We start from the raw sequence: 26,488 nt of genomic DNA, 5'->3' as shown, positions 1-26,488 counted from the left end.
CACTGTAGTGACCACTGAACGGGAGCAGCCGAAAGAAAAAATGTTTTAGAAACACCCTTATAATATCAGTGGATACAAGGTTGTTTAAATCAAAGCATCACAAAACAGTTACCAAACAAGTGATCTGGGATCCGGGGCTCAGGGTGGTAGGCTGATTTTTCCCAGAGATACTCACAAGTACTTTTTTGCAAGTCCAAGTAAAGTCTTAAGTCTTTGAAGGGTGAGTCCAAGTCAAGCCACAAATCTCTTGGGGTTGAAATGCACATTTTATCATGCCCCCAACACTGCTTAGAATTCACCATTGTTATATCTATGGAATTCAAACTTCTAAGTCATAATTTTCCTGCTTCCCATATTTCTTGAAGCAGCATGACTATGAGGAGCAACCATGGCATTCTGTGATACCTCCTGTGATGTGTTACTCATGAATCTGAAACTGAAATGAAATTATTTGAAACTGAAAATATAAGATCTGTAACTGAAAACATTTTTACAGTTTAAAATTGAATTAAAGAATTAAATGAATTAAACCTACATTTAAACTTAAAAACTTTTCATACACTATTTGGTACACTGTTTTATTTTGGGTTCAAGATCAATACTTTACCGTTATGTTTCAAATTATAATTTTTTGGATACAATTTTGTTTTTGAGTTAAGAGTTCCAGTTTTCAGTTTAAAATGTTTGTTTTTCTAATACAGTGTTGGGAATTAACAAGACATATGGTCCCAATTGGCTTCATTGTAATCCAAACTAGTATTAGCGCCCATGGTTGGCTGGTTATAAGGTGACTACTGGAATGTAGTCCAGTCTGTTGGTCAACCGGTATTTAAATTTGAAAGTTCCCACCGGAAGTTTTAACTCTATAATTACTGAATGCTTAACCCTGATTAGTGAATGCCGCCCTATTCCTGACTGCAAGGAAGCCGTTCACTGGTTGAAAGTAGTGGATCTGGACAGGACGTTGCGAACAACACTGGAACTAAAGAAAAACGGTGCTTGGTACAACACTTTGGTGTTTGTTACACTGAAGAGCTCCCAGTTTCCTCAGTGGATAAAGAGATGTGTGTCAGCTGTGTGAGAAGAAGTAGTGCCTGATCAGCGCAGCAAACATGTACGTTGATCCATGTTTTTAATTGAAATATATCTCTATAACTAACTAAGCTAGAAATGTAGTAGTTATTGTTAATTCCGCTGTCCTCTCTAGGTTAACCTCCTAATTTTTCCTGGGGGTTTAGCTTTAGCACATGACATCATCTCTGCCTTATTTAGTGGCTTTTCCTCAACTTGATCTGCTCGCAGTCCTGTCCTGCCTAGTCCAGTTCTCTGCTGCTCGGAGAAAAAGCAGCGTGTCAAACCGTGTTCGCAAATCTTTTAATTCTGCTCCTTCCAGCTTGAGCTCAGTCGAGCGGTTTCGGGCAAATGGCACCTTGTTTGCTGTCTTGTTGCAGCACAGCCATAAGACCTACACTTCCATTAAATAGCTCACGTGTTGCACGGCGGGCTGCGTTAAAAACAAAAAAAAAGACCCCACGTGAGTTCTTGCCAGGTTCTATAAGGTTACCTTTATTGCCACGTTCTTCAAGACGTCACGTCCTTCACGCGTGTGAGCGCTGGCACAGTCTGACAGCTGTCACTCAGAGTGGGCTGAATATTTGCCTACTGGTTTGGAAATTGAAGTGTGCCTTTTGTGTATGTGAGTTAGAGGTCAGTGTCCATGTTTTCATTGTGCCTGACAGTGTGCAGAGCAAACTACTATTACTGAACTATTTCTAATTGTTACTATTAATCATCATGTTAGTGTATATCGATCAAACATTATCAGTTCATTCCATCGAAATGTGTAGCAGTAGAAAGACTGCATTTTCAGAACTTTGTCAGTCTTACTACAACTTATCAAGTCAAATTTTACTACTTATTCTTTGCCTTAATAAACATTAACAATGCAACAGCCAACCAAAATGTTTTTTATTACATAAAATGAAAATAAAATGCCTTTTAAGTTTCTCATCAAATTCTCAACAAGCCTATTAATATTAAACAGGTCTAATAATAAACATTTTAACTTTGGGGTTTGGACTGTCTGTGAGATAGAATTAGAATATGTAACTCTAGACTTTGGTATATTGTGATGAGCATTTGTCTTGAAAATGGACATTTTTCGACATTTTTCATTCCAGTGACATTTATTAAGAACATTTTATCATGTAGGGATGCAACTTTAATTTTATTACATGAAAAAGGGCACTTGTTTACTGGAATTTCACACTGAGTAGCATATTAAACCCTAATGACCCTAATTAACCCTAGTGGACCTCCTAAAATCCTCGCTTCAAGTGCAACTTCTTACTACGGTGCCAAAAAAGAGTCATGGCGTCTCTCTGATACACACTGCAACTGTAGTGCATAGCAACAGTCCAATATCATTCCCCTTTAGATGGCCTGGGATGGAATCAGTGTCTGCACCTTTTGTGAGCTCTGTTGTGTCCCACTGCATGCTGCATGTGTTAAAATGACATCTCCAGACTATCTGTGGACGTGAAGGTCATGAAACTGTCTGGAGTTTATATATGAAAACACAAAGATTTAATTCACACTGACTCTGACCTGCGCTCACATCACAATCATTGTAACAGAGGTGTGTGTGGGGTTTTCACTGTCAGCAGGACAGAGAGAGTGGCTAAAAAGAAAAAAAGCTGTCTGTCCTATAAGGGCTATAGTTGGCTTTAGAAATTTACCAAATATGTAAGAGGAAATATAGACATGAAGCCAAAAAAACATGGAGGTTAAGGGTGGCATGTTGACCGACACTGGATATAACAGAAATCCGTCTGCTCAGTGAGTTGGCGTGAGAACCATTTTACTGGATGACTGATTTGATGGATGAACACATAACAGAAAAACTAGAAAAACAAGGCACTATCACTGTCAACATGATGATGTAAAAATTAAACAATTTTTACATCATTTAATAAAACATGTAACTTTCACTTCTGCCATTTTCATTTCTCCACCTGCTCACTGTCACCATGTGCCATTGCCAACCTCGCTAGATCCAACTAATCGATAAATACATTTTTATTGATTTTGTTGATTACTTGTTTACTTTCTTAGCTGATCTCAGCATGTGATGAACTCACATCTCAACCCAACTAAACACCTATCAAAGATTTTAGAGCCGTGTTTTAGACCTGGATTTCTGCCACCATCATCAAAACACCAAATGAAGCAAAGCTGCATATCATGTTATATACATTTGTCACTCATTGCTGTGTGATGAGAAGGAAGGTAATGTAATGTGTAGTGGTGTTGTCATAGCTTGTTCTTGTCACTAATGGTAGCATGAGGTACCTGCAGCCCAATCAGGTTGCACAGGCAGTCCAGTCATAGGTGCCGATTTGTTTTTCCCAGTGAGTGCTCAGATGAAGGGCCTCCCCAATACTACCTAATGAGAGCTACATCACATCAGGCCGCAGAGGCACTGCCTCGCTTTCAAAGCACTGTGTGCATTTTAACAAGCCCTATACAAGGTGTATTTATATGCAACAGGCAAAGAAATGTCTTCTCCAGTGAGCCATTGATCTATATTATAAATTCACTTTCTGTATAATTTCAATCATTTTGAGCAGTTTTATTGTCAAAGTGTGTTTATTAGGTGTGTGTTACTGTCTCTTTGTATATTGTCAATATGATGTTTGTAGAAACTTTTATCATATGTATAGAATTTCCATAGTCTAAAGTTTTTTTGTATCATGTTTAATGCATGTATACTTATGGACTAAACTACAGACAAAAAATGACCTCCAGCAGGCTGCTGATATGCATGTTTCTGACCAAAGTGTAAGCAACACTCTCCATGAGCTGATGTCCTCTAGTATGACTTGTGCTCCCAGCCCAGCACCATGCGGCTTAATTAGCATTTGCAAGAGAATACCAGAATTGGCAGGTGCCCTGTTGTCTTCACAGATGAGAGCAGGATCACGCAGAGCACAAGTGACAGACATGGAAGAATCTGCAGTTGCAGTGGTGAACATTACGCTACCTGTAACATCAATAAGCATGATCGGTTTGGTGGTGGGTCAGTGATGGTCTGAGGAGACTTATCCTTGGAGAGCTGTACGTCATACCCAACAGTACCCTGACTGCTATGAGGTACCAGTTTAAATTCCTGAGAGCGACAGGAATTTTCTCTCAGAAACCATATGCTGACTGTAGTGTATGCAAATTGCAGACCTATTCCTTTACGTTAAGGGATTTGTGGCAGGTTGAGTCGGAGCTGGCGACAAAACATAAACATTTTTATTTATTTCATGGCTATGTATGAACCAAACTTTAACATTGTGTTTGTGTTTTAATTAAAGCCTTTGCTGCACTTGAAGTTGTGCATTGCCATCTTTATATTTTGCTGTGAGAGACAAATAACTAGCAACAGTTTTCTACCTGCATTGTCTTTGTGGGCATGTGCATGGTTTGTTATTGATTTTCTTAATAGCTGGCTGGCTGAGGCTGTAAGCTGCTGGCTGTGACTATAGCCCACTGGCTGTGGCTGTAGCTGGGTGGCTGTGAGCGTAGCTGAGCGGGTGTGGCTGTAGGCTGCTGGCTGTGACCGTAGACAGGTGTACAACTGCAAAATAATTAAGTTACTTTTGGGTAAATTTTTTACTTTTACCTGGGTAGATTTTTTACTATGATAATTTTACCTGCACTTAAGTAAAATTTCATCAAAGTAACAGTACTTTTACTTGAGCAGAATATGTTTTTTTTGTAATTTTTCCACCTCTGATTGTCACTCCATCACCTTTCTTTGGACAGTTTGTGAACCCACTGATAGCAACATCTTTATCAGTTATAGTTTTTGACAGCTGAGTCTCAGAAACAACAGCACCACTTGAATTTGCCCAAATTTTAAACATATCCAGTTGTGGAAGCAACATATGAGCATTTATGTGCAAAATATGAAACTCTTTTTAACTCAGCTGGTGTATTTGGTTGGATAACAGACAACAATAAAAGCATAACGATCTAACCCTTCCTTTTTATCTTTGTGGCAGACAAATGTCTACAGTTATTCCGACACAATACTTGGATTGTTGTTGTCTGTGGAGACACATTGTAGGCATAACAGCAAATTTCCAGGGCTCAAAGACAATATAAATGTCTTTTACAGCTAGTGGGGCCAATATTTGCATGCAGTACCAACTATCAAGCCTCAAAGTTCTACCCAACATGACCTCTAATTTAGATTGATGCTTTATTCATCCACCATGGGGGAAATTCAGACTGTCCAGCAGCTCTTATATTTACTTTACACAGAAATATCACTACATACATTATCAACAGTTAATGTTAATAAGTCAAATGGCTGTGGGGACAAAGGATCTCCTCAATCTCTCAGTTCTGCAGCGCAATGAAATGAGCCTCCCACTGCAGCTGCTACTCTCTTTAGTCAGGAGTTGTGGTGTAGGGAGTGTTCATTATTGTTCATTATAGCAAGCAGCTTCTTCCCTTTCTGCTACTCCCGCCACAGTTCTTGGAGGGTCAAGCCTCTACCTAGCACAGAATTGGCCTTTTTCACCAGTTTGTCCTGTCCGTAATGCCACTCCCCCAACAAACAGCATGGAACAGTGCACATGACAGTGTGGTAGAACATGCACAGCATGTCACTGTAGAGATTACAGGAATCGAGCTATCACAAGAAGACACTGCCCTTTCATCCACATTGGCAGACCAGTCCAATTTTTCATTCAATACCACCTCCAGGTCTGCACAGTCTCTATCTCCTGTCCCTCAGTACATACCTACTGGCATGGTGCTTTTGATCTCCTAAAATCAACCACCAGTTCCTTAGTCTTGATGGTGTTCTTTTTGATCCAGTCAGTGAAGGCCTCGACTAAGTTCCAGTACTCCCCCTCCTGTCCACCACGCACACATGCCACAACAGCATCAGAATACTTCTGTATGTGGCAGGGCTCAAAACTATACCTAAAGTACAATGTGTAGACCAGGATCAGAAAAGGAGCAAGAACAGTACCCTGTGGAGCCCCAGTGCTGCATTCAAGTGTCCCAGAAACTCATCTCCCCAGCCTGACATACTGCGGTCTGGTATCGGCTCTATCCACATCACCTTCCAAAGGACTGAGTTGTTCAGTTTATAGCCAGTGATAGTTCTTACCCCCCTCCACACCTCCCTGGTGTTATTGTTCTCCAGCTGTTTTTCTTGTACTCCACCTTAGCTCGCCTCAGTGTTTCTTTTGAGCTCCCGTTGTATACTCCTCAGCTTCTCCTTATCCCTGTCCTGGAACACCCTCTTCTTCTGGTTCAGAAGGTCTTTAATGTCACTGATATTCAGATCGGCACAATTTTTTATTTATATCCAAGGCACAGTTAGTGTGTTTGCACATGCAGTGAAGTACTCAAAGTGACTCATCCAGTGTGTTTTATGTAGTAGACCTAAAGTAGCAGAATATAGTCACATTCCTGATTGAGGCAGGAGTGAGATCCCTCTGACAATTTATGACTATGAAACTCTTTGTGACCCACTAAGGTAAACAACCAGGGATGGTACAGGCCTTCGCAACAAGTACTGCAATGTTAAGACTCCATTTTTGACAAACAGCTCAGAAAGGCCCTTAACAAACAGACTCCCCCTGCTCACCTCCTGCCATAAATACCTTAAGACTACTCCGTTTCAGAAAGGATCTGAAAACTATACGATGACTTATGAACTGGTCTTCATATCCTGTCCTTATATTCCTGCTAAATGTGTAACATGTGTGACCAGACTTGGCAGGCATCAAATAATTCAAATGTGGAGCACTTCCTGGACCAATCACATCGTGCAAAGCACAGTCATGGGACAAACCAGATGGATTTTCCCACCCAGCGTGACAAGACACAAAAACACAATACACAAACAGACACACACTGAACCCTGAAATATGAACCCTCAGAGAACTCTCTGAGGAGAACTCTGAAGGTATGGAACTCTGGAACTGAACACCCCGAAGAGAACAGAAATGGACAGAGTTCCAGACAGATTCAGAGAAAGTTAAGAGATATCCAGGTCCTCTTGCTCTGAGGAGAAAGAGGCGTAGAAAGAGAGCTATAGGAGAACCATGAAGTACAGACTGTTTTACTGCCCAGCAGAGGAGAAACAAACATTGTCCCTGCGCGTGGCTGTCCTACAGCTGACCATCTCACATCAACCAACTCCATGAGACGACCCTCATAAATCTTAAAAAGACAACTGACTGGTATAATTAATGTTATTTCACACAGTAAATACGCCACTGAATTGGAAGAATTCTCGCTCAAATTGTAGAATGATATCCTGTATGGTTAATTAATTGACTGGTTGATCTGCCGTTTAAATGATCTGGTGCCCCAAATTATTTAGATGGTTTATGATATTCATAATTCCTAAACCAGACATAATAAAACTTCATGTTCAATACATGTATATATTTAAATTTATTGCAGACTGGAACAGCTATTTACTTCTTTGCTGACCTCCTGCTTTTGGCTTCTAAACGTGATTGTGGAAAGTTTGGTCATTAGTGGGTCTATCACTGTTATTGTCAGCGCTGATAGTGTTGAAAATAGGCTTTTGCTTTGGAAAGTGGTTACAGGAAATGCTAAGTTTGTGTTAACTGCAAATTTATATCACATACAATAAGCACCACTCTGTAAAGTGTATCATTAGTAATCTGCTTTTCACTGTGTTGGCTGAAGTTTAGATAACCATTTACCTGTTCATCTCATCTGCCCTGCCTGTTCTCCTGTCGTAATCTGTTGTATTGTAATAAGTTTATTGCCACTGGTTTAAGTTTAGCTTTTCTGACTATGACAATTATTGTCGCTCTGTGGTCCACTCCACCTCTGGTATTGTCTGCACATAATGGTTCGGATAAGAGAGATTATAAGAGGATTACTTAGGCTTTGGCCCTGGCCTGTCAGTCTAATGCCATAGTGGCAGATAGAGAAAAAAGGGTAGTGAATGTGTAGTATGTTATGCAACAAATACATAGTTGGATGAAGTACCTTGTCCAACCACACTTTTACACACAGCAACGGTGTGCGTGCGTGCATGCGTGTGCGCATGTGCATGTGCGTGCGATGGAATATGAAGTTATTTAATGGTAACATAACAAATTGTTTATACTCTTAAGGGTGGACTCTAAAACTCTAGAAACTCTAGAAAGGTACCAGAGCACCAAGCATTTTCTCCTTGTGTCAGTACTTGTGAGGTGAATGGTAAACTACACCAGTACACATTGCCATGTATTACAGCTGGGTAGAGCCACACAGTTGTTGTCGACAAGAGTACATCGTGTTTTATATTATTTATTTGTAGCACTTGTGTTACACTAACATAAATATAATAGAAATGAATTGGAAGATTTTGGTTTTGTGCATCTTGTGTATTTCTTACAGGTAACATGAAATACACAATAATCAGTTCTCTGATGTCTTAAGACATGATTGTGTAAAGTAGACAAGGATCATCCACCACAGGCAACCTCTCAACCTGCCTGTAGCAGGGGATTCATACTAACCCCCCCCGCCACATGTGTGGTGGGTTGACAGCTAAACTACAGTAACCCAGTCTTGAGAAGACATGGCTGTGGTAAAAACACAACATTGCAACCAACAATATTTGATCCAGGGTGACATGAGGCTCCTGAACTAGTTGGGCCATCTCCACTTCAACAGGATGTCTGTTCAGGGTTAGTTATAAACGGTGTCACTTACCTTTATTTGTTTTGTACATAGCTATATTAGCCAGTGACCATGCTATTTTATGTTGTTAAAAGGACAGCTGCAAAAAAGTCAAACATATTATCACTGACAGAGTAAATAAGGGAGGTTTCTGTGTGCCACTACACATTTGAACTAACTATGCATAAGAACAATGTAAATCTGTCATTGGTCAGAGGTTGTTTGAAGTTACAGAAAACATTTAACTCAAAATTACTGCTGAAATGCAGCATAGCATGTCTGACCAATATTACAGCTTTTACTTTACTTATACTATGATGTTACTTTTAACACAATACAGAATATAGGTAAATATGGTTGTTTTCGCCTCTAAATTAGGTATTATTACAGACAGTAGACAAACCATTTGAAAGCAAGCAATGAGTACTTAGTTACAGATTTCTACAACCCCAATTCCAAAAAAGTTGGGATGCTGTATAAAATCATAAAAACAGAATGCAATGATTTGCAAATCTCATAAACTCATATTTTATTCACAGTAGAACATAGAAAACATCAAATGTTTAAACTGAAAAAAAATTATTACAAAAACAAAAACAATTTTGAAATGGATGGCAGCAACAATGTCAGGTGTACATGTGGAAATTGTGCCGCTATGCCTACATAGTTTGAGAATGTCTGTAACGGAAATACTGTCAGAACCCCAGTGAACATTCTGTATTGGACTTTTATTTTGTTACACTTCCTGTGTGGCCTTTAGTTTAGTTTAGTTTAGTTTAGTTTAGTTAGTTTCTCTGTGTATTTATACCTGCCTTGGTTCTTGTTCCTTGTCAGTTCACTGTTCTTTATGTGTGTTATTTAGTGTTTTTCTCCCTGTACCTTTACTGTGTGATTCCCAGTAGCCTCCTGATTTACAATTGTTAGGTCATACCAATGTTTATGGATTTCCCAAGTTGCCTTAGTTTTGTTTAACTTTCATTTCATTGGACTGCACATCCATGGTATGTTTTGTTTTATATTTTCTACCATGTTCAATTTTAGTGGCTTCTTTTTTTAGTATTGTAATGAACAGTGTTAAACCTCACCCTGCCTTGCATTGACCATTTTCTCTGCACTTGTGAGCCCAGTCTTAATACAAAATCTGACTGAAAAATTTGGCCAGAAATGGACTCAGCAAATGCTAATCCCCTGCAATGGACCCTACAGTAACACAGACAGCACAAGAGTTTCCCCTCATGATGTCTCCCCTGGCTATAACCTCAGCAATTCCGACACCACAGTGGTGATTACATCCCAGCTGAAACCCCTGGTCCTGTCCCTGTATCTCAGTCTGTGAACTACTGTGTCTTCAATGAGATTCCTATTCCAGGCCCCATGCCTCTGTGTGCTGATGATCTAGTCCCTTTTGACTTTCCTGCTCCCATCTCTGTTGGGCGGTCGCTGGCCAGAGCCGTTGACTCGACTCCTGGTCTACCACTCCTGGTGGGTTGGCCATCCCTGCCGATGCCACTCCTGGCTTTGGTCCTATTGTTGTTCCTGTGGGGAGGTCACCAATCAGAGCCCTGGTTCATAGCTTCCTCTGGTCAGAGGCCTCAATATTGCTTCTGGTTTCCTCTGTGGGTCTATGACAGGAGCTGCTGATGCCATCGCTTTTGCTGCGGCCTCAACCGTCAACCAGTGTCTACTGATGTGCTCCTGACCCCACACCAGTAGTTTTTTCTTCATGCAGCTTCCCCGTGTGACTACCAGTATTTTACCTTAGTTCTTCACTATTTTCCTGGATTTCTCCCATGTTCTCCTCGATACTTTACTGACCAAGGTTAGTGAAGCAGTCGCCAGCCGGTGAAGTGTTTAGCTTAGTTTTTGCCCAATATTTAGGAACTCATTCATTCATAATCTAAACCTAATTTATACCTGCTGTATCCTATCCCTGCTCTGTCTGGGTGAAAGGCAGGGGTACACCCTGGGCAGGTCACCAATCCAGGGCCACATAGAGAGCTATTCAGGCCACATCCTGAATATCTGTGTTATCTTGGTCTGCGGCTCAGGTATTGCTATCAGCAGGTTGTGGTCACAGATTAAACCACCAGTTCAGCATCTGCTCTGTATGTCCCTTTACCTGCTCATGCAGCAGCTTAAGCTGCACACTGGCCCAGCAACATAGAGTCTCTGAACCAGGTACAATCAGCACTCTGCAATAGCAAGCATAATGTTCCATTCACTGTTAAATTTAAGAAAACAGTGAATATAATGCAGAATCTTGCACTCTCTGGAAGGTTCAAGTCTATAGCACATTTCATGTTAGGTAAAATACAAAACTGTCACATTTTATATATCTCCAGCCTAACATAATACATCCTACAATCAATTTTAATATGAGGATTATTTCAGAAGTTATTTTCTCTATGGTTACATAAGGCTTTGAACCATATTAGACTAGTAATTAGCCTGCTGCACTCTAGCGACAGTTAAGCTGCTTATTGGCCATCTGGAGATTAACCAGAATGGGCCCACTTTAAAGGGGTCCACACACACACATACACACACAAACATACAAATACACACAGAAACAGGTTCTTTTCATTCCTTGTGAGGACTCTAAAATGACTCACATTCATTTCCTGGACACTTCTTGTAAAACCAAAACCACTAACCCTAATCTTCAACCAAATTGTTACCCTAAAATACAATAATTGACAGCAATGACCAAGGCTCCACAATGTCAGTAATGCCAGGCACACTCATTATTATTATTATTATTGGGGTTAGGTCAATTGGTGACTCTGAATTGCCCTAAAGTGTGGGTGTTTTTCTGGCTCTATTTATCACCCTGTGAAAGACTGGCAATATATCCAGGGTGTACCCTGCTTCTAGCCCTGTGTCAGTTGGGATTGGGATTGGCCCCAGCCCACCACAGCCATGAATTACACTAAGTGGTGTAAAGAATGAATGGATGATTAATGGATTTATGACAGTATATTGATTAAATCTAGGCTACTCACTGTATGTGTTAGCGGCATACTTTGTGGCATTTGCATAGTAATAGCTTTGTTCTGGCAACTCGACCATGCAGCCCATCTTTCTTCAAGTGCCTCCTTATTGTGCATCTTGAAACAGCCACACCACATGTTTTCAGAGAGTCCTGTATTTCACCTGAAGTTATTTGTGGGTTTTTCTTTGCATCCCGAATAATTTTCCCGGCAGTTGGGGCTGGTCTACCTGACCGCGGTTTGGTTTCAACAGAACCCCTCATTTTCCACTTCTTTATTAGAGTTTGAACACTGCTGATTGGCATTCTCAATTCCTTGGATATCTTTTTACATCCCTTTCCTGTTTTATACAGTTCAAGTACCTTTTCCCACAGATCCTTTGACAATTCTTTTGCTTTCCCCATGACTCAGAATCCAGAAACATCAGTGCAGCACTGGATGAAAGATGCAAGGGTCTGTCAGGAGTCCAGAAACTCATTGACCTTTTATACACTCACTAATTTCAAGCAAACAGATCACAGGTGAGGATGGTTACCTTTAATAGCCATTCAAACCCGTTTGTGTCATCAGGCCAAAATCACCAGGGTATGTAAACTTTTGATCAGGGTCATTTGGGTAGTTTCTGTTGTCATTATGATTTAAAAAGAGTAAACATATTTACATTTTGTCAAATAGCAACAGCTAGAGGCTCAATAAAAATGGCGAATAGCGATGGAGACAGTGGGCAACCCTGCCTAGTGCCCCTTTGAACATTGAACCTTGAGGAAGTTTGATCATTTGTCCTGACAGATGCACTTGGAGAACTATACACTGCTTTAATCCAATCTGTGAAAATGTTTCCAAATCTGAATTTTGTTAATGTGGCAATAAGGATTTTTCAATTAACCCTGTCAAATGATTTCTCTGTCTAAAGACATAATAGTAGTTTCTGATTTATTAATGGTAGTCTATTATATGTATTAGTCTCTGTGTATTGTTAAGCGCCAGTCTACCCTTAATAAATTCTGTTTGTTCAGGATGGTATTATGTCAGGAGTAATTTTTTTTCTAGCCTCCTGGCTAGAGCTTTGCAAATGATTTTGAGATCTACATTAATGAGTGATATGGGATGATAACTTGATGATAGTACAGGGTCTTTACCTGTTTTAGGGAGCAGAAAAATGTTTGCTGAATTCATGTTTGAGGATTTTGCATGAGTTTCTTTAAATATCTGTTACCATTCTATAAAATATTGGGGCATTGTCCATAGTTCCTTATAGAATTCAGCTAGGAAACCGTCTGGCCCTGGAGCTTTTTTTGTTTGGCATTAGTTGGAGGGCTATTTGGAGTTCAGCCACTGTGGTGGGTCAATCCAGAGCCATGATCTGTTTATCATTTAGTCTTGGCAAATCTACACCGTTCAGCTGGATTAACCTGCAGTGTGTTTCCGGTGTGTCGTATTGATTATTTATAATATGTAATTATAAGATATATAATATAAAATCTTATATTAAACATCTTATAAAAGGTGTGTCGTATTGTCTTTTACTAGACTAAAAGACTTTATTAGACTACTAAATTTACTAGACACCTTTTGTCCTCCCGGGTCAAATTTACCCTGTCAAATTTCTGTTTTGACTACTTATAAAGCATGAAGTATAAAAAGATCACCAATTTTTTTGTTTCACCTTTTTAGTGAACTTGTTTCCAACATATTAACATATATATTACACTTATATTAGGGAACCATCCATATAATTTTTAGTTAATTATATGGAAGAAAGTCAAAGTTATCACATATTAACTTTTGAAAATGGGTCAAATTGACCTGAGGACAACAGGAGGGTTAAAATGTTTAATGACGATGGGTCTTGGTCACTGGGCATCTGACTTCTTCTTCCCTCCCAAACAATGCTCCCGAAGGAATATTATGTTTTTCACTGGCTATTCACTCGGACCTTTAGGTGCTTAACAATAAGGTTTTTCACCGTTTTCCTCTGCCTGTTCTGGAATACCAGATATGACGAGATTATCTCTCATACATCGGGCCTAGAGATCAATAATCGATTTATTTGTTTCTGAGATCCCTGACATGCCCTCAGTCAGAGATTTTACAGAGCGTTGGAGCTGCTCCTCCTCAGCCATCAGGTCAACCACCTGTTTCTGGCTGAACTCCAGACACTCTTGCAAGGCCTGAAATTCTTCTTAGAGTATTTCCACTAAGAATAACCTGGCATCTAGTTTTATTGATGGACTCTAATATGTCCTTCATATCTCCGCCTGGCGATGAAACAGCCTTCGGTCCTGCTCCTTTTTACTTGCTTTCTTCATTACAACTTGTTGGAAGCACTCCTTGATGTAGTCTTCGAGCGCTTCCAGAGTGGTAATGTTGGTGATATAATAAGGGACATAATAGGTCTGTGTATCTAATGCTGTTTTTTTTAATTTGCAAAATTCATCTGAATTGAATGAAAGCTTTTTTTTTTTAGCTGTGCACCGCAATGTTGACACTACAGCACGACTACAGCACCATCACCCTTCATCTGTACCCTCAGCCCCCATCCCTGCTCAGTATAAACCCTTCTGCTGAAGGGTCGTCGAACTTTCTGTCCGCACTCATTCTACTCAATGGGGGGCTGTGCAGCAGCATTTTTTACAACAGCAAACATGTAATACAAAGCATAACCCAACAAAGCAACATGATAAAACATAATTAATTTGCTGAAAACTAAACAAAACATGAATGAACCGAATCAACCGAATGACTTGGCCTTGAAACTTAACAAATCAGTTTATTGTACCATATTGGAAGAAGAATCAATCATGTTTCAAAAAAAAGGATGTTGCTATGGTAAAATATTGGATATTTGTAATTATTTGTGTGTGTGTGTGTGTGTGTGTGTGTGTGTTTAGAAACAATGTGTTCAAGAGGGAGGGGCAGGAAAATCTGGTGATGTCAGCAGGAAAGAAGAGGAGGCCTGGCTTTTTCCTTTTTCCTCCTCCATCTCCCCCCTCCCTCGCTTCCTCTCCTTATCAGTATGAGAGAGAAAACGACAGAGATTCAGTAGGAGAGTGGGCAAAGGATTAGCAATGGTACAGGGGCAGAGAAAATGGGCAATAGATCAAGATAGAGAGAAATGAACTACAATGACTAAAAAAGAAAGTAAGAGAAACAGATGCCAAAAAGAGTAGGAGAGCAAAAGTGAAAGCAGAGTTTGAGATCAGAAGGTATACCAGCTAAGATCCAGTCTTGGAGCGAAGTGCTTGTTTGGGGATTTGGGCGGACCATCTCTAGAAGACATCAACCACCATGTACAGTGGATATGGAGGTAAAAACTGGTGTAGCGCAGATTACTGAAAATAACTGTCGATCATTAAGTCTCTCTGTTTGTAAAGATGAAGTTTATTGTTGTATTGCTTTTTAATGGCTTTGAAAATTATTATGAGTTAATGGCCAGAGAGTTCATTTCAAATCCCATAAACAAACTTGGCACTTGTAGTTGAAAAGAGTAATACAGTAAAACTATTAACATAGACTTCTAATACAAATATCATTGAAAATTTGTTCTGGTGGTCTCTACCTGGATGTTGTTTTTCAAACTTTATAGTAGGATTCAGGAAGTTTTGCATTTTGCTGTTAATCAAGAAATTGATAGATAGATACTTTATTCATCCCCCATGGGGGAAATTCAGATTGTCCCGCAGCTCTTATATTTACTTCACACAGAAACTTTACTATATACAATATCAACAGTTGATGTTAACCTAACCTTAATGTTTACCTTGAAATGGTACTGGCACAAAAATGTCCCCCCAAACCACAAATATTTGTCTTATATTTCTGCTTCTGTACAGGTTAAATTGTTAATAGCTTTAGAGCTGTTGATATTGGGGTATTTGAAAATTTAGACAAAGCTTGGCTGTTTCCCCCACCTTCTTGTCTTTATGCTACGTTTGTATATCCATCTATATCTATCTGTCTATCTGGATCGATATCTACTCCCTGTCACACTTGGAAAGAAAAATGCATTACCCAACTATTCTGATAAAAATATTGAATATTTTCCCACAGCCCTGACAGCCATTGATTGTCATTATTTCAGTATTCTATGAAAAAAACTTAAATATACTAAAGATATGTAGTCCATCAAAGTGAGTCTGCTTTTATTGTTATGAAACTTATTGTGATAATGCAGATGCAAGTGCAGGTTAATTCTAAACGTTCATATGATGTTACCACAAGACAGTAACACAATTTTAACAATAAAGCCAGTGGTCTTATGGTCCTTTCAACTTTATCTAAAGACATGAGCAAGCTTCTTCCTGGAAAGGAATGGCCATACACTAAACCTGATGGGTTATTCCTGTGACTCAGAACAGTTATAAACTGCACACATCTTTTCCCTGACCCTACCCTCCTTGCAGGATGTCACGCCCTCACAGGTTTCCTTCTCTGAAAGGCTGTGCTCTAAGGAGGGGACTTGAGTTATGAAACGGAATTGTATGTACAGTATGTGTGGGTGTGAGAGAACAAACACTACTGAATTGTAGTGTTTTGAGGGGAGGAAATTAAATTGTAGTTTAACATTAAATGAAGAAACCATTTAATCTGTACATTCAGGACTCACTTTTCTGTGGTGTCAGGGATAGAAGTTATGTGTAAACACAAATGTCCCTCAAATTCAAAGGTTTAAATATAATAATAATGATGATGATGATTAACTATAGAGAACTTTCTGAAACAAAGTATCAAGTTCTGTACAGTAAAAAACAAAATCAGAAGTAACAAAAATAAATAACAGAATAAAATGAAAACAGATACAAAATAAAATACAAAAATTGTAACCAAAGTAAAGGCTCAAAGATAAGAGAATCAGAGAAAGCAACATAATAAAAATGTGTTTTTAAACATGACTTAAAGGAAGTCACTGAATCTGACAGCCAGGTGATTCCAGAGTCTCTGAGCCTGGACTGAAAAGAATCTTTCCAAAAATATGCCATTGGGACCCTTAACATAACCTATTTTGTATAGTTAGCAAGAAAAGGTAATAAATAAAGTCCACTTTGGCTCAAACAGTAACGGATTGTGCAATCTGACACTGGTGTACCTTGACCTTGGAGTTCACCTATAATCTCTTTGGAAGTTGTTCTGTGCTCTTTGGTTACCATATATATATCATATTTTCTGTCTCTTCCGCTTGTCATCAATTTTCCTCTTGCGGCCATACACAGTGCTGTGGACATTAAACTTCTGAATAATATGTACAACTGTAGTCACAGAAACATCTAGCTGCTTGGAGATGGTCTTATTATTATTATCAGTTTCAAGTTATTTCAGTGACCATTTTTTCTTTCTTTAATAGAATGATACCAATTATTTTGTTCGTGTGTGTGTGTGTGTGTGTGTGTGCGTGCGTGCGTGTGCGTGTGTGTGAGAATTCTATTCATCCCTTACACCCAATAGTACTGCCATTCTAGTTCATACCCTGGTTACATTGCAACTTGACTATTGTAATTCCTTTCTCATTGGTCTTCCTCAGAAGTCCATATATACTCAACACGTATATCACTAGAACTCCTTCCATTAATTACATCATCCCTGTTCTTCACCAACAGCTGCAATTTCCCCATTGTGGGAGAAATAAAGGTTTTCTTATCTTATCTAACTTCATTGGATCCCAGTGAAATATTGCATTTATTTTAAGATTTTGCTCTTGCTCATGAATAACCTGCTCCTCTCCTCTGTTTTTTCCTCTGAACTCCTACATATTAACAAACACCCCACACTTTCACGTCTTCTACTCTTCACCTCACTGATCGACCTGCCTGCTTGCCCACCATGCTGTTTAGAGTATTCAGCCACTCTGCCCTTTGCCTCTGGAACTCCCTGCCACCTGACATCCATAATACAGTGTAAATTTGTAAATGTTGTTATTGTGGTCATTTTATTGATTTAATCTACATTGTAACGTGAAAGACACCTATAAATAAAATGTATTATTATTATTATTATTATTATTATTATTACTGAAACCCAAGAGGGAAAAGGACATTTATTATATTTATTAGATTACTTACAGTATCCACCACATACATATGAGCCATTTTATAATTATAGATATCAGAGAGCAACAATACTAGAGGAAGGATAATCACATGCCAGCACATGTGTGTTGTACATTAGTTTTCTTTTCTCCACATTGTACTGCGTCAGAATTTAGTCAGCTGTTCAAATTAGTTGTAACATGCTGATATTATCTACTAACCGTTTGCACTATCAGTTACCTGCCATACCAGGCTAAGTGGCAAGCAAACTGGAGAGTCATGCAAACACCACCAATGGTCATGTTAATTTCTTAGTAAATAAATTTGTACAAGTTTAACATATCTAAAAAAATTACAGTGAGAAAAAATCCTTCCAACTGAATATCTTATTGGTGCACAAAATATGCTTCATGCCTCAGCTGTTCCAAAGAAATGTCAAAACTTACAGTGTCTAATGTTGCCACACGTGTCACAATTTGCCGCCCTGGGAATGAGAGAATGAGAACAGATTGGACATTTACAGTTCGACAGTGCAGTCTTGAATTGAAAGCGATATTTACTTCAATGCCAACCTGATACATGATTATCTGCTATGAATCTCAGGGATACAGCAAAAAGTATCTTGCACTTCTACAATTTTATATGTATTATGCCTAGGGTTCTCTTTTAAAATCTTTACATGGCCAGTCAGGTTCAAAGTTTTCTTCATTATTGTTGCATTTACATGTGCACCTGATCCACGCATGATAGCACTGCTAAAGCAAAACTAATCATACCAAGTACCAAATTAGCAGATCAGCAAATTAATCAGCCCCACAGACCTTGGTGGTTTGAAAATTTGCCTTTTAATGACTTGATACATAAAAGTTGATGCCATTTGCTATGAAAGTGTTTCAAGGTGTCAATTCTTTTATGGGCAACTCTATGTTCCATCTCTATCTCCAATGTCTCCATATGTGCAGATCACTTGATATACTTTTTTACAGACTAGGCTCCGTTTTTAGACATTGAAGAGCTAAGTGGTGTGCAATGGGATTAGCTTTTCCACTTGCTCAGTTTGTCCACTCAGCATCTTTATCAGGCTGTTTCCACAGTTTAGTCAGGAAGCCGGCAGTTTTTCTCTCCCACTTCTCTTCAGGTTCTGTCTGTGTGAGAGTACTAAACTAGGTTAAGTCAACATATCATTGACCACAGCACAACACACACACACACACACACATTTTTAATGAACAAGCCTGAAAGTAAGCAGTAATTATTTCCTTTCTGTATTTTTAACATTTGCTTTCAGTTAAAGATAAATGTAATTATTATTTTATATTGAGAGAACCTGTTAAACTAAAACAAAAACTAAACTTCAAAAAGGCAATGTACCACTAAACATTCTTTCCTTCCTTTGTGATTTAGTTAAATCCCTGTGTGACTGAAACCTTCAGGACTATCTCTCTTTGTTATATTTCCTGTCAGGAGAGGCAGTTGCATCTGACTTCCTGTAGGATTGTGACATTTCCTGCTCTTTTCAAAGAGAAATGTTTGGCATCTGCCTTGTTCAGCTGTTTGAAGAAACCAGATACAGGACACTGGATAGGCCAGAATAGTAAAATATTACCTTAACTGTCTGAAATAAACACAGACACAAGCCGCAAGAACAAAACACAGCTTCAGGTCATAGTCTAATGTTGGGTAAAGGCCAGAGAATGGAAAACAGATTAACCCATGAAACATAATTTAGGCTAAAGTACTAAAGGCAAGGCAATTTTATTTGTATAGCACTATTCATACACAGAGTAATTCAAAGTGCTTTATAGAAATAAAAGACAAGTTAAAAGTGCATAGGCAAAAATTTAAATAAGAAACTGCAAATAGTAGAAAATAAACTTGAAATGAAATTAAAGAAGAATGAGTGCAGATAAAACAGTTGGTGTTTCAGTTGTCATATGTTGCACTAAAAAGAAATGTTTTTAACTTGGACTTAAACATTGCCAGAGATGAAGCTTGTCTAACATCGTCAGGAAGACTATTCCAGATTTTAGCTGCATAGAACTGAAACGCTTCTTCTCCCTGTTTAGTCCTGAATCTGGGCATGAGGCCTATCCCTGATGTTCTGAGTTCGAGATGGTTCATATTGCATCAACATGTCAGAGATGTACTGTGATGTTGAGCCATGAAGAGACTTATACACAAACAGTGCTGTTTTAAAGTCTATTATGGTTGTACTTCATGGTTCTAGTCAAGACCTGAGTAGCTGCATTCTGAATGTACCGCAGCTGCCTTACAGCTTGTTTTGTTGAAATTTAAGTCTGAGTCCATGATTACCCCTAGATTTCTAACCTGATTTTTAGATTTTAGAGAAAGAGACTCGAGGTGACTGCTGACACTTTCTCTTTGTTTCTGTGGCCCAAAGATGATTACGTCAGTCTTGTCTTTGTTTATTTGGAGGAAGTTGTTTTTCATCCTGCAGCACGATACCTGAGTGGTTTGCACCGTTGCCTCACAGCAAGAAGGTCCCAGGTTTGAAACCCGGCCTTTCTGTGTGGAGTTTGCATGTTCTCTCCATGCTTGTCTGTGTTTACTCCGGGTACTCTGGTTTCCTCCCACAGTCCAAAAACATGCATGTTAGGTTGATTGGTAACTCTAACTTGCCCATTGGAGTATGAGTATGTGAGGTTGTTTGTCTCTGTGTGTCTCTGTGTGGCCCTGTGATGGACAGGTGACCTGTCCAGGATGTACCCCTGCCTTTCACCCAAAAGAGAGCTGGGATGGGCTCCAGCAGATCCCATGACCCTGGTTAAGGAATAAGTGGGTATAGATAATGGATGGATGTTTTGCATCCACACAGTGATCTGGTCAATGCAATGGCGGTGAATCGACCGGTCCATATTCACCCGCTGTTGGTGATGGAGTTGTTTGCAATAACTGGCAATGAGGGTTGGTATTTATATATGAAAATGAACAGATTTGGGTGAGATGGACAATAGATATAAAAACAGGGCTACCAAAAGTCTGTCATGCTTTGATGTGAAATTTCTTTTTTCTTCTCTGCCCTGTACAGGAAATCCATCCCGAGCTCTCTCCACCATGTCCCTGTCTGTTCGCCCTGTCAGACGTCTCACCTCCAGACCCATTTCTAGGAGCCAAAGCTTCACTGGAGTTAACACCTATGACAAGCACTACAGGTACACACACAAGCTGTGAGGAACTAGTCACTTGACAGCATATCCTGTCAAATACAGCACAAAAGACTGACAGTGTGAGTGTGAGTGTGTGTGTGTGCGCACGCGCGCACCTCTGCCTCTGTATATTACACTGACCAAAATTATAAACGCAACACTTTTGTTTTTGCCCCCATTTTTTATGAGCTGAACTCAAAGATCTAAGCCATCTGTGCACAGATCCTTGCAAGATGGGGCCGTGCATTATCATGGTCGTGGATGAATGGCACAACAATGGGCCTCAGGATCTCGTCACGGTATCTCTGTGCATTCAAAATGCCATCAATAAAATGCACCTGTGTTTGTTGTCTATGACATACGCCTACCCACACCATAACCCCACCGCCACCATGGGCCACTCGATCCACAACGTTGACATCAGCAAACCGCTCACCCACACGACGCCATACACGGTCTGCCATCTGCCCTGTACAGTGAAAACCGGGATTCATCCATGAAGAGAACACCTCTCCAAAGTCCCAGACGCCATTGAATGTGAGCATTTGCCCACTCTCTGAAGCGCCTTTTGTAGAGAAATGAACATTCAATTCATGGGTAGCTCTGGTGGACATTCCTGCAGTCAGCATGCCAATTACTCACTCCCTCAAAACTTGTGACATCTGTGGCATTGTGCTGTGTGATAAAACTGCACATTTTAGAGTGGCCTTTTATTGTGGCCAGCCTAAGGCACAGGTTTGGGTGAAGTTAAGGTGTCTCTGAGAATGATGGAAAGAGAGTCAATGACACAAAATGGCTGGAGTTTCAACAAGAGGAAATTTGAAGTCAAGAATGCAACAAGACATTATGGAATGGTCAGTTAACATTTTATTTTACTGTTTATTATTTCTGTGTATTTAATATAAATGGAAATAATGTTAGGGAATTATTATACAGTAACAGCTATTTCCTTTCTTCATTTGCAAAGCTTGTTGTGTCATACCCAAAGAGACTGTAATTGCTGCCAAAGGATCATCAACTAAGTACTGAGTAAAGTGTCTGAATACTTATGTAAATGTGATATTTCACATTTTTCTTTTTAAAGAAAAAAGACGAGAAACTGAATGTGAGTGAAAGAAAAATGATGCAGAATTATAGAAAGCCTGAAGGGACCTGCGTCGGAGATTATAAGAGCTGCCCGGTTTTCCAATCCGGGGTCAAGTGCCCTTCAGTAGCCTTGGAAAGTATATTTGGATGATTGGCATCTGGTGAGGACTTGTATTTCAAGTTTCGAGGGGCAGTGAACTCAGACATGATGTTGCTCCAGCTGCGGCTAAGAGAAAGAAAAAGCCACCCACCTTCTTTTCTGAGTCTACTGAAGGAGATATGTGAGGCAGAGAAGAGTGAGGCATCTCGCCACAGAATGTCTGCCAAAGCAAAAGCCATACATTACTAGGAGGAAAGAGCTAGCACCTTTGCCATCCAAGACCTCAAGGCCAAGATTCAAGCGTTAAGAACACAGATATGTGGAGTTGAGCCCAAAACCTTGTCTACTTCATCTCTTGTATTCCAGAGGCCTTTGTTTGTCGCACAGCATTGGGTTTGGGTCATATGGAACAGCTGACCAATGAGGAGTTGAGGAAAGCGCAAGAGGAGGATCCTGTAATCAGTGAAGTGAAGCGAGAAGTAGAGTTGGGGAAACTACTTACTGGCATAAGGAGTTCCAACGCTACCGTTGCATTGTTACAATGGCAGGGATCCAAATTGAAGATCATGAATCAACTTCTGTACCACCAACAGTTCCTGTGGGAAAGAGAAGGTACAGTTAGTCTTGCCTGCAAGGTACTGGTCCCAAGTACTTCACTCCTTGCTTCACTTTGGCCGGTGTGTAATGAGAAAAACATTGCCTAATTAAGTCGGACCTCTGAACCACATGACCAGAGGGGGCCGTTCCATGCTTGGTACACTGAATCCTGCAGAGAAAAGCAGATGAAGTCAACACGTTAACTGTTTAGTACATGCCAATAGTTACTTACCGTATTGTCTTCTGTTCAGAAGAGAAGAAGAAGACACATCCAAACAAGATTCTGCTTTGCTGATTACAATGAAAGATCTTACATCAGAACCTCAAGTCTTTTGGGTATTGTAAGCTGCAGCCAACCAAAACATACAGTATGATTTTGCAAATGAACACAAATGCAGGCTTTGTGCCCCTGGTGTATGACCAGAAAAAACATTTCAAAGCAAAAAGTTTCACAACCTCCTGCATTAGTCACACCGAAAAACACAAACCTCTGATTTCTAATCCACAAATTTCTGCCTCTTTACTCTGTCTCCAATGGGACCACACTGAACGGAGCTGTAAGAGGGCTGGGTGGAATGTTTCTGTTACTCATGTGCGAAAATGTATTTAAAACTTTCTCAGAAAAGTGGTGAATTTTGAGCAGGACCAGAACATGTGACTGAGGTAGGCTGGGCCCTGCCCACAGCTGGGACATGAGGGGTCCAAACTGGGATACAGCTTGACTAACTTACTCGGAGAAAGGCGTAGTTTATGTAGCACCTTAAACTGAAATAGACCATGTTGAATGCATATATAGACGATGGATGTATTCCTATGATTGCTGCTTGCCAAGCATTGTCAGACGCGGTCTCCCCTAACTCTTCCTCCCACTGTCTCTTTAAGTGAGGGAGAAGCTGCCTTGTGAATCCTGTCACATGACACTGATATTACACCTCTGTCAAACAGATTAATTCCTGGACACTCAACAGTTGGTTGTTGGATAGGTTAAATAAAAATGCTTTTACAGGGATACAGGAACTGGATTTTCAAAATTATGGTTAGAGGCAGGAAGTACAAAGTCCATGATCCTAACAGTCAGCATACACTAACAGTCTATGTGGTTGTCCCCCTCTTCGTATGCCTGTGAAGTGGGTTGCCCCTCTCAGCATGATAGCGATGCTCCAGTTTAGCCAACAGTTTAGTTTCTGGCCAACCTGACTGAACCTATATTCATCTAAGTTGTTAGGTAAATTCTTTAACAAATAGACTCGGAGAATGAACTCCAGTTCATTATATAGAAATTTTATTTGCAAGGAGTAACGGTCATACAGCACCTTGGTACAGCATGAGAGTCACTGTCTGGTAACAGCCAAGCACATCTTTATAATGGTAAGATACAAAATGAGGTCATGTGAAACAAAAAACAATAGGCATTCCCAGCTTCAAAATATATATCCTATAATGCCATAAGGTCATGAGAACAGAAAAAGGAGGCACTCTCAACTGAAAGATATATAGGGTATGATACCCTATATATCTTTATCAGTCTTTATCAGCAAGTCAAGATCAGAACAAGCTGCTCTCCCTAAAAGAAAAGTTATGTTTGCACAATAGGTCCCATTCAGCGGTGTTCAAATTATTAGAGTAAGGATTAGATTACTCAGATTACTTGAAGGTAAAACATTTTCTCAACTGTGAACCGCTTAGTGATTGAATGCAGAATGTTAATTGGAACCTTGGTTGAGGAGGTACTCAAAAGTACATGCTGCCAGGTACTATCCCCTAATGGTAAGTCGAATCGAGTTGAATCAAGCTGAGCCAAGTAGTGCAGGTGGAAAAGCCCCATATAATAACACCCTAGGATGGACCACGAAACATGAATTTCTAATTGTTTTACACTGGCCTGAGCTCCTCCAGTGTGTCTTCAATTAACAAGTAGCTTGAAGGATAACTGGATAGACTGCCTCCACTGATATGTTGTCAATTTTTCAATCCCTTAAAAAAACCTGTTTTTGGACAAAACTACAGCAGTCCATTGCTCCTATAGTGAAAATGTATTTGCTCAGATCCTTTAATTACATAATGACTTCTTTCCACCATTACATACAACATTATTCATACCAAAACCTCTTAATAAAACAGCAAACACTTTACGTTTTGACATCCAACATAAATGAATAATAAAATAAGTTTTTACAGTTATTGCTAAAACAATGTGTCTATAAAATAAGTATTGTTTTCAATGTAAAATTAAACCTACTTCTGAGAAAATATCATTACAACACACTAATACAATACAAATTGTAATCTCAAAATGTTATAATATATTGTAATAATATTGCATATTATATTACATAATATTATTGTTATAATATGAAATACTGCATGGGAATATTGTATATTCTGAATGTGTCAGCCCATATGATATGATATTGATTTAGATGATGCTGATCATGTGAGGTTAAGGTATTTGAGAATGATCTGATTACCTTACGTTGCTGATGTTGCAGGAACCTCTCAGTGTTGAGCACTGCAGGTCTCAGCAGGAAGCCTAACAGAGCCAGCAGGATGTTCACTATGTCCACTAAGTCCAACCCACCACTGAAAATTCCTCAACCAGAGCGACTAGATCAGGTTTATGAGGCACTGAAGAAGGGCCTTCAGTGAGTATATTCACACACACACAGGCACTCGTACAAACAGATGTCTGAGCTTTTCTTATTTTAATTTAAGAATTATGTTTCCGGTTTTGGACATTTATTTTGGTGCCTGTTTTTCCTGGCTTGTCTGATTTAGTTATAGGTATAGATTAGTTTCACCTGTTTTCTATTAGCCTTGTGTTTTAATGTGTATATATGCCTCCTCTGTTCTTTTGTTCTCTGTCTTTTGTTCTGAGTATTGATGTTAGTTTGGTTCGTTAGTGTTTAGTGCCAGAGTTGGCGACAGTGTTTCGTGACGGCGAGTGGCGGAGTTGCCTTGACAGCAGGTTCAGTATTTGTGTCGGAGTGTGTTCTCTATTGTGCCTGAGCCTTGTGGATCCAGGGGATAAAAGAACAGTGTTTGTCCTGCATTTGGGTCCTGCACCTTCATCCTTTCACCCCACATCATAACAGAATACTCCGACCAGCTGATGGACCCAGTGGACAGAGAAGGGAAGACACCCGAGGAGGGATATGATTTGGGGTTCCTCCAGGCATTAAAAGACCTCCGTCATGCCTCCGATGACTACACGGAAGCACTCGCTTTGATTTCTCAGCTAGAGGAGGTCGGGAGGCAGCCTCCTTGTGATACCTCCAAGGCAGCGGCAGGTTCCCTCTTCACCACCTCACACACGCACGTTGCTGGAGACGTGCCGGACCCAGCGTCTCCCCTTCCACAAGGCTAGGTAGAGGTGCCTAGCCCAGCTCCAGCTCCAGCTCCAGCTCCCGCTCCCGATGCCGGCTTGCCAGCATGTCGACAAAGGCTGAGGCTGTGATCCAGCTACTCGGACCTCAGCGCACCAACGAGGGCATCTCCTCTGAGGCTTTGATCCTCTTCCGTGGACCTCAGTGTACCGACAAGGGCATCCCCGCTGAGGTTCCATGCCAGTCCCCGAACCTCTGGGTCAACGATGGCATCACCAATAAAGGCAAAAGGCAAAGGCAAATTTATTTGTATAGCACCTTTCATACACTACGCAATTCAAAGTGCTCTGCTCCTCCAGACCCTGGACTTTGTCCAGTGGGTCGTCCGGCGCTGCTGACACCACCGCTTCCCCAGGACCTGGGCTTCGCCCTGGTGGGTCGGCCGAGGTCGCTGACCTCACCACAGCCAGAGTTCCGGTTCTCT

General features: G+C 40.1%; 1 protein-coding gene across 4 annotated transcripts in view; it reads left to right on the top strand.

The window, feature by feature from the left end:
* Positions 1-919: 919 nt before the first annotated feature.
* ripor1 (RHO family interacting cell polarization regulator 1) overlaps positions 920-26,488 on the top strand; it is a 46,462-nt gene continuing 20,893 nt past the window's right edge. For 3 of the 4 annotated variants that reach the window (XM_026311205.1, XM_026311204.1, XM_026311203.1), the window contains exons 1-3: positions 14,737-15,015; positions 20,781-20,904; positions 25,171-25,323. In XM_026311205.1, the coding sequence (XP_026166990.1) occupies positions 14,997-15,015; positions 20,781-20,904; positions 25,171-25,323 (296 nt within the window). In that variant the 5' untranslated portion in view covers positions 14,737-14,996. Of the gene's footprint in view, positions 1,115-14,736; positions 15,016-20,780; positions 20,905-25,170; positions 25,324-26,488 lie in introns of those variants that run through there. The other variant, XM_026311206.2, reaches the window with a different exon arrangement.

Source organism: Mastacembelus armatus, chromosome 6 (genome assembly GCF_900324485.2).
Source record: "Mastacembelus armatus chromosome 6, fMasArm1.2, whole genome shotgun sequence".
Taxonomy (NCBI): domain Eukaryota; kingdom Metazoa; phylum Chordata; class Actinopteri; order Synbranchiformes; family Mastacembelidae; genus Mastacembelus; species Mastacembelus armatus.
This window is presented reverse-complemented; position numbering and strand designations above follow the sequence as displayed.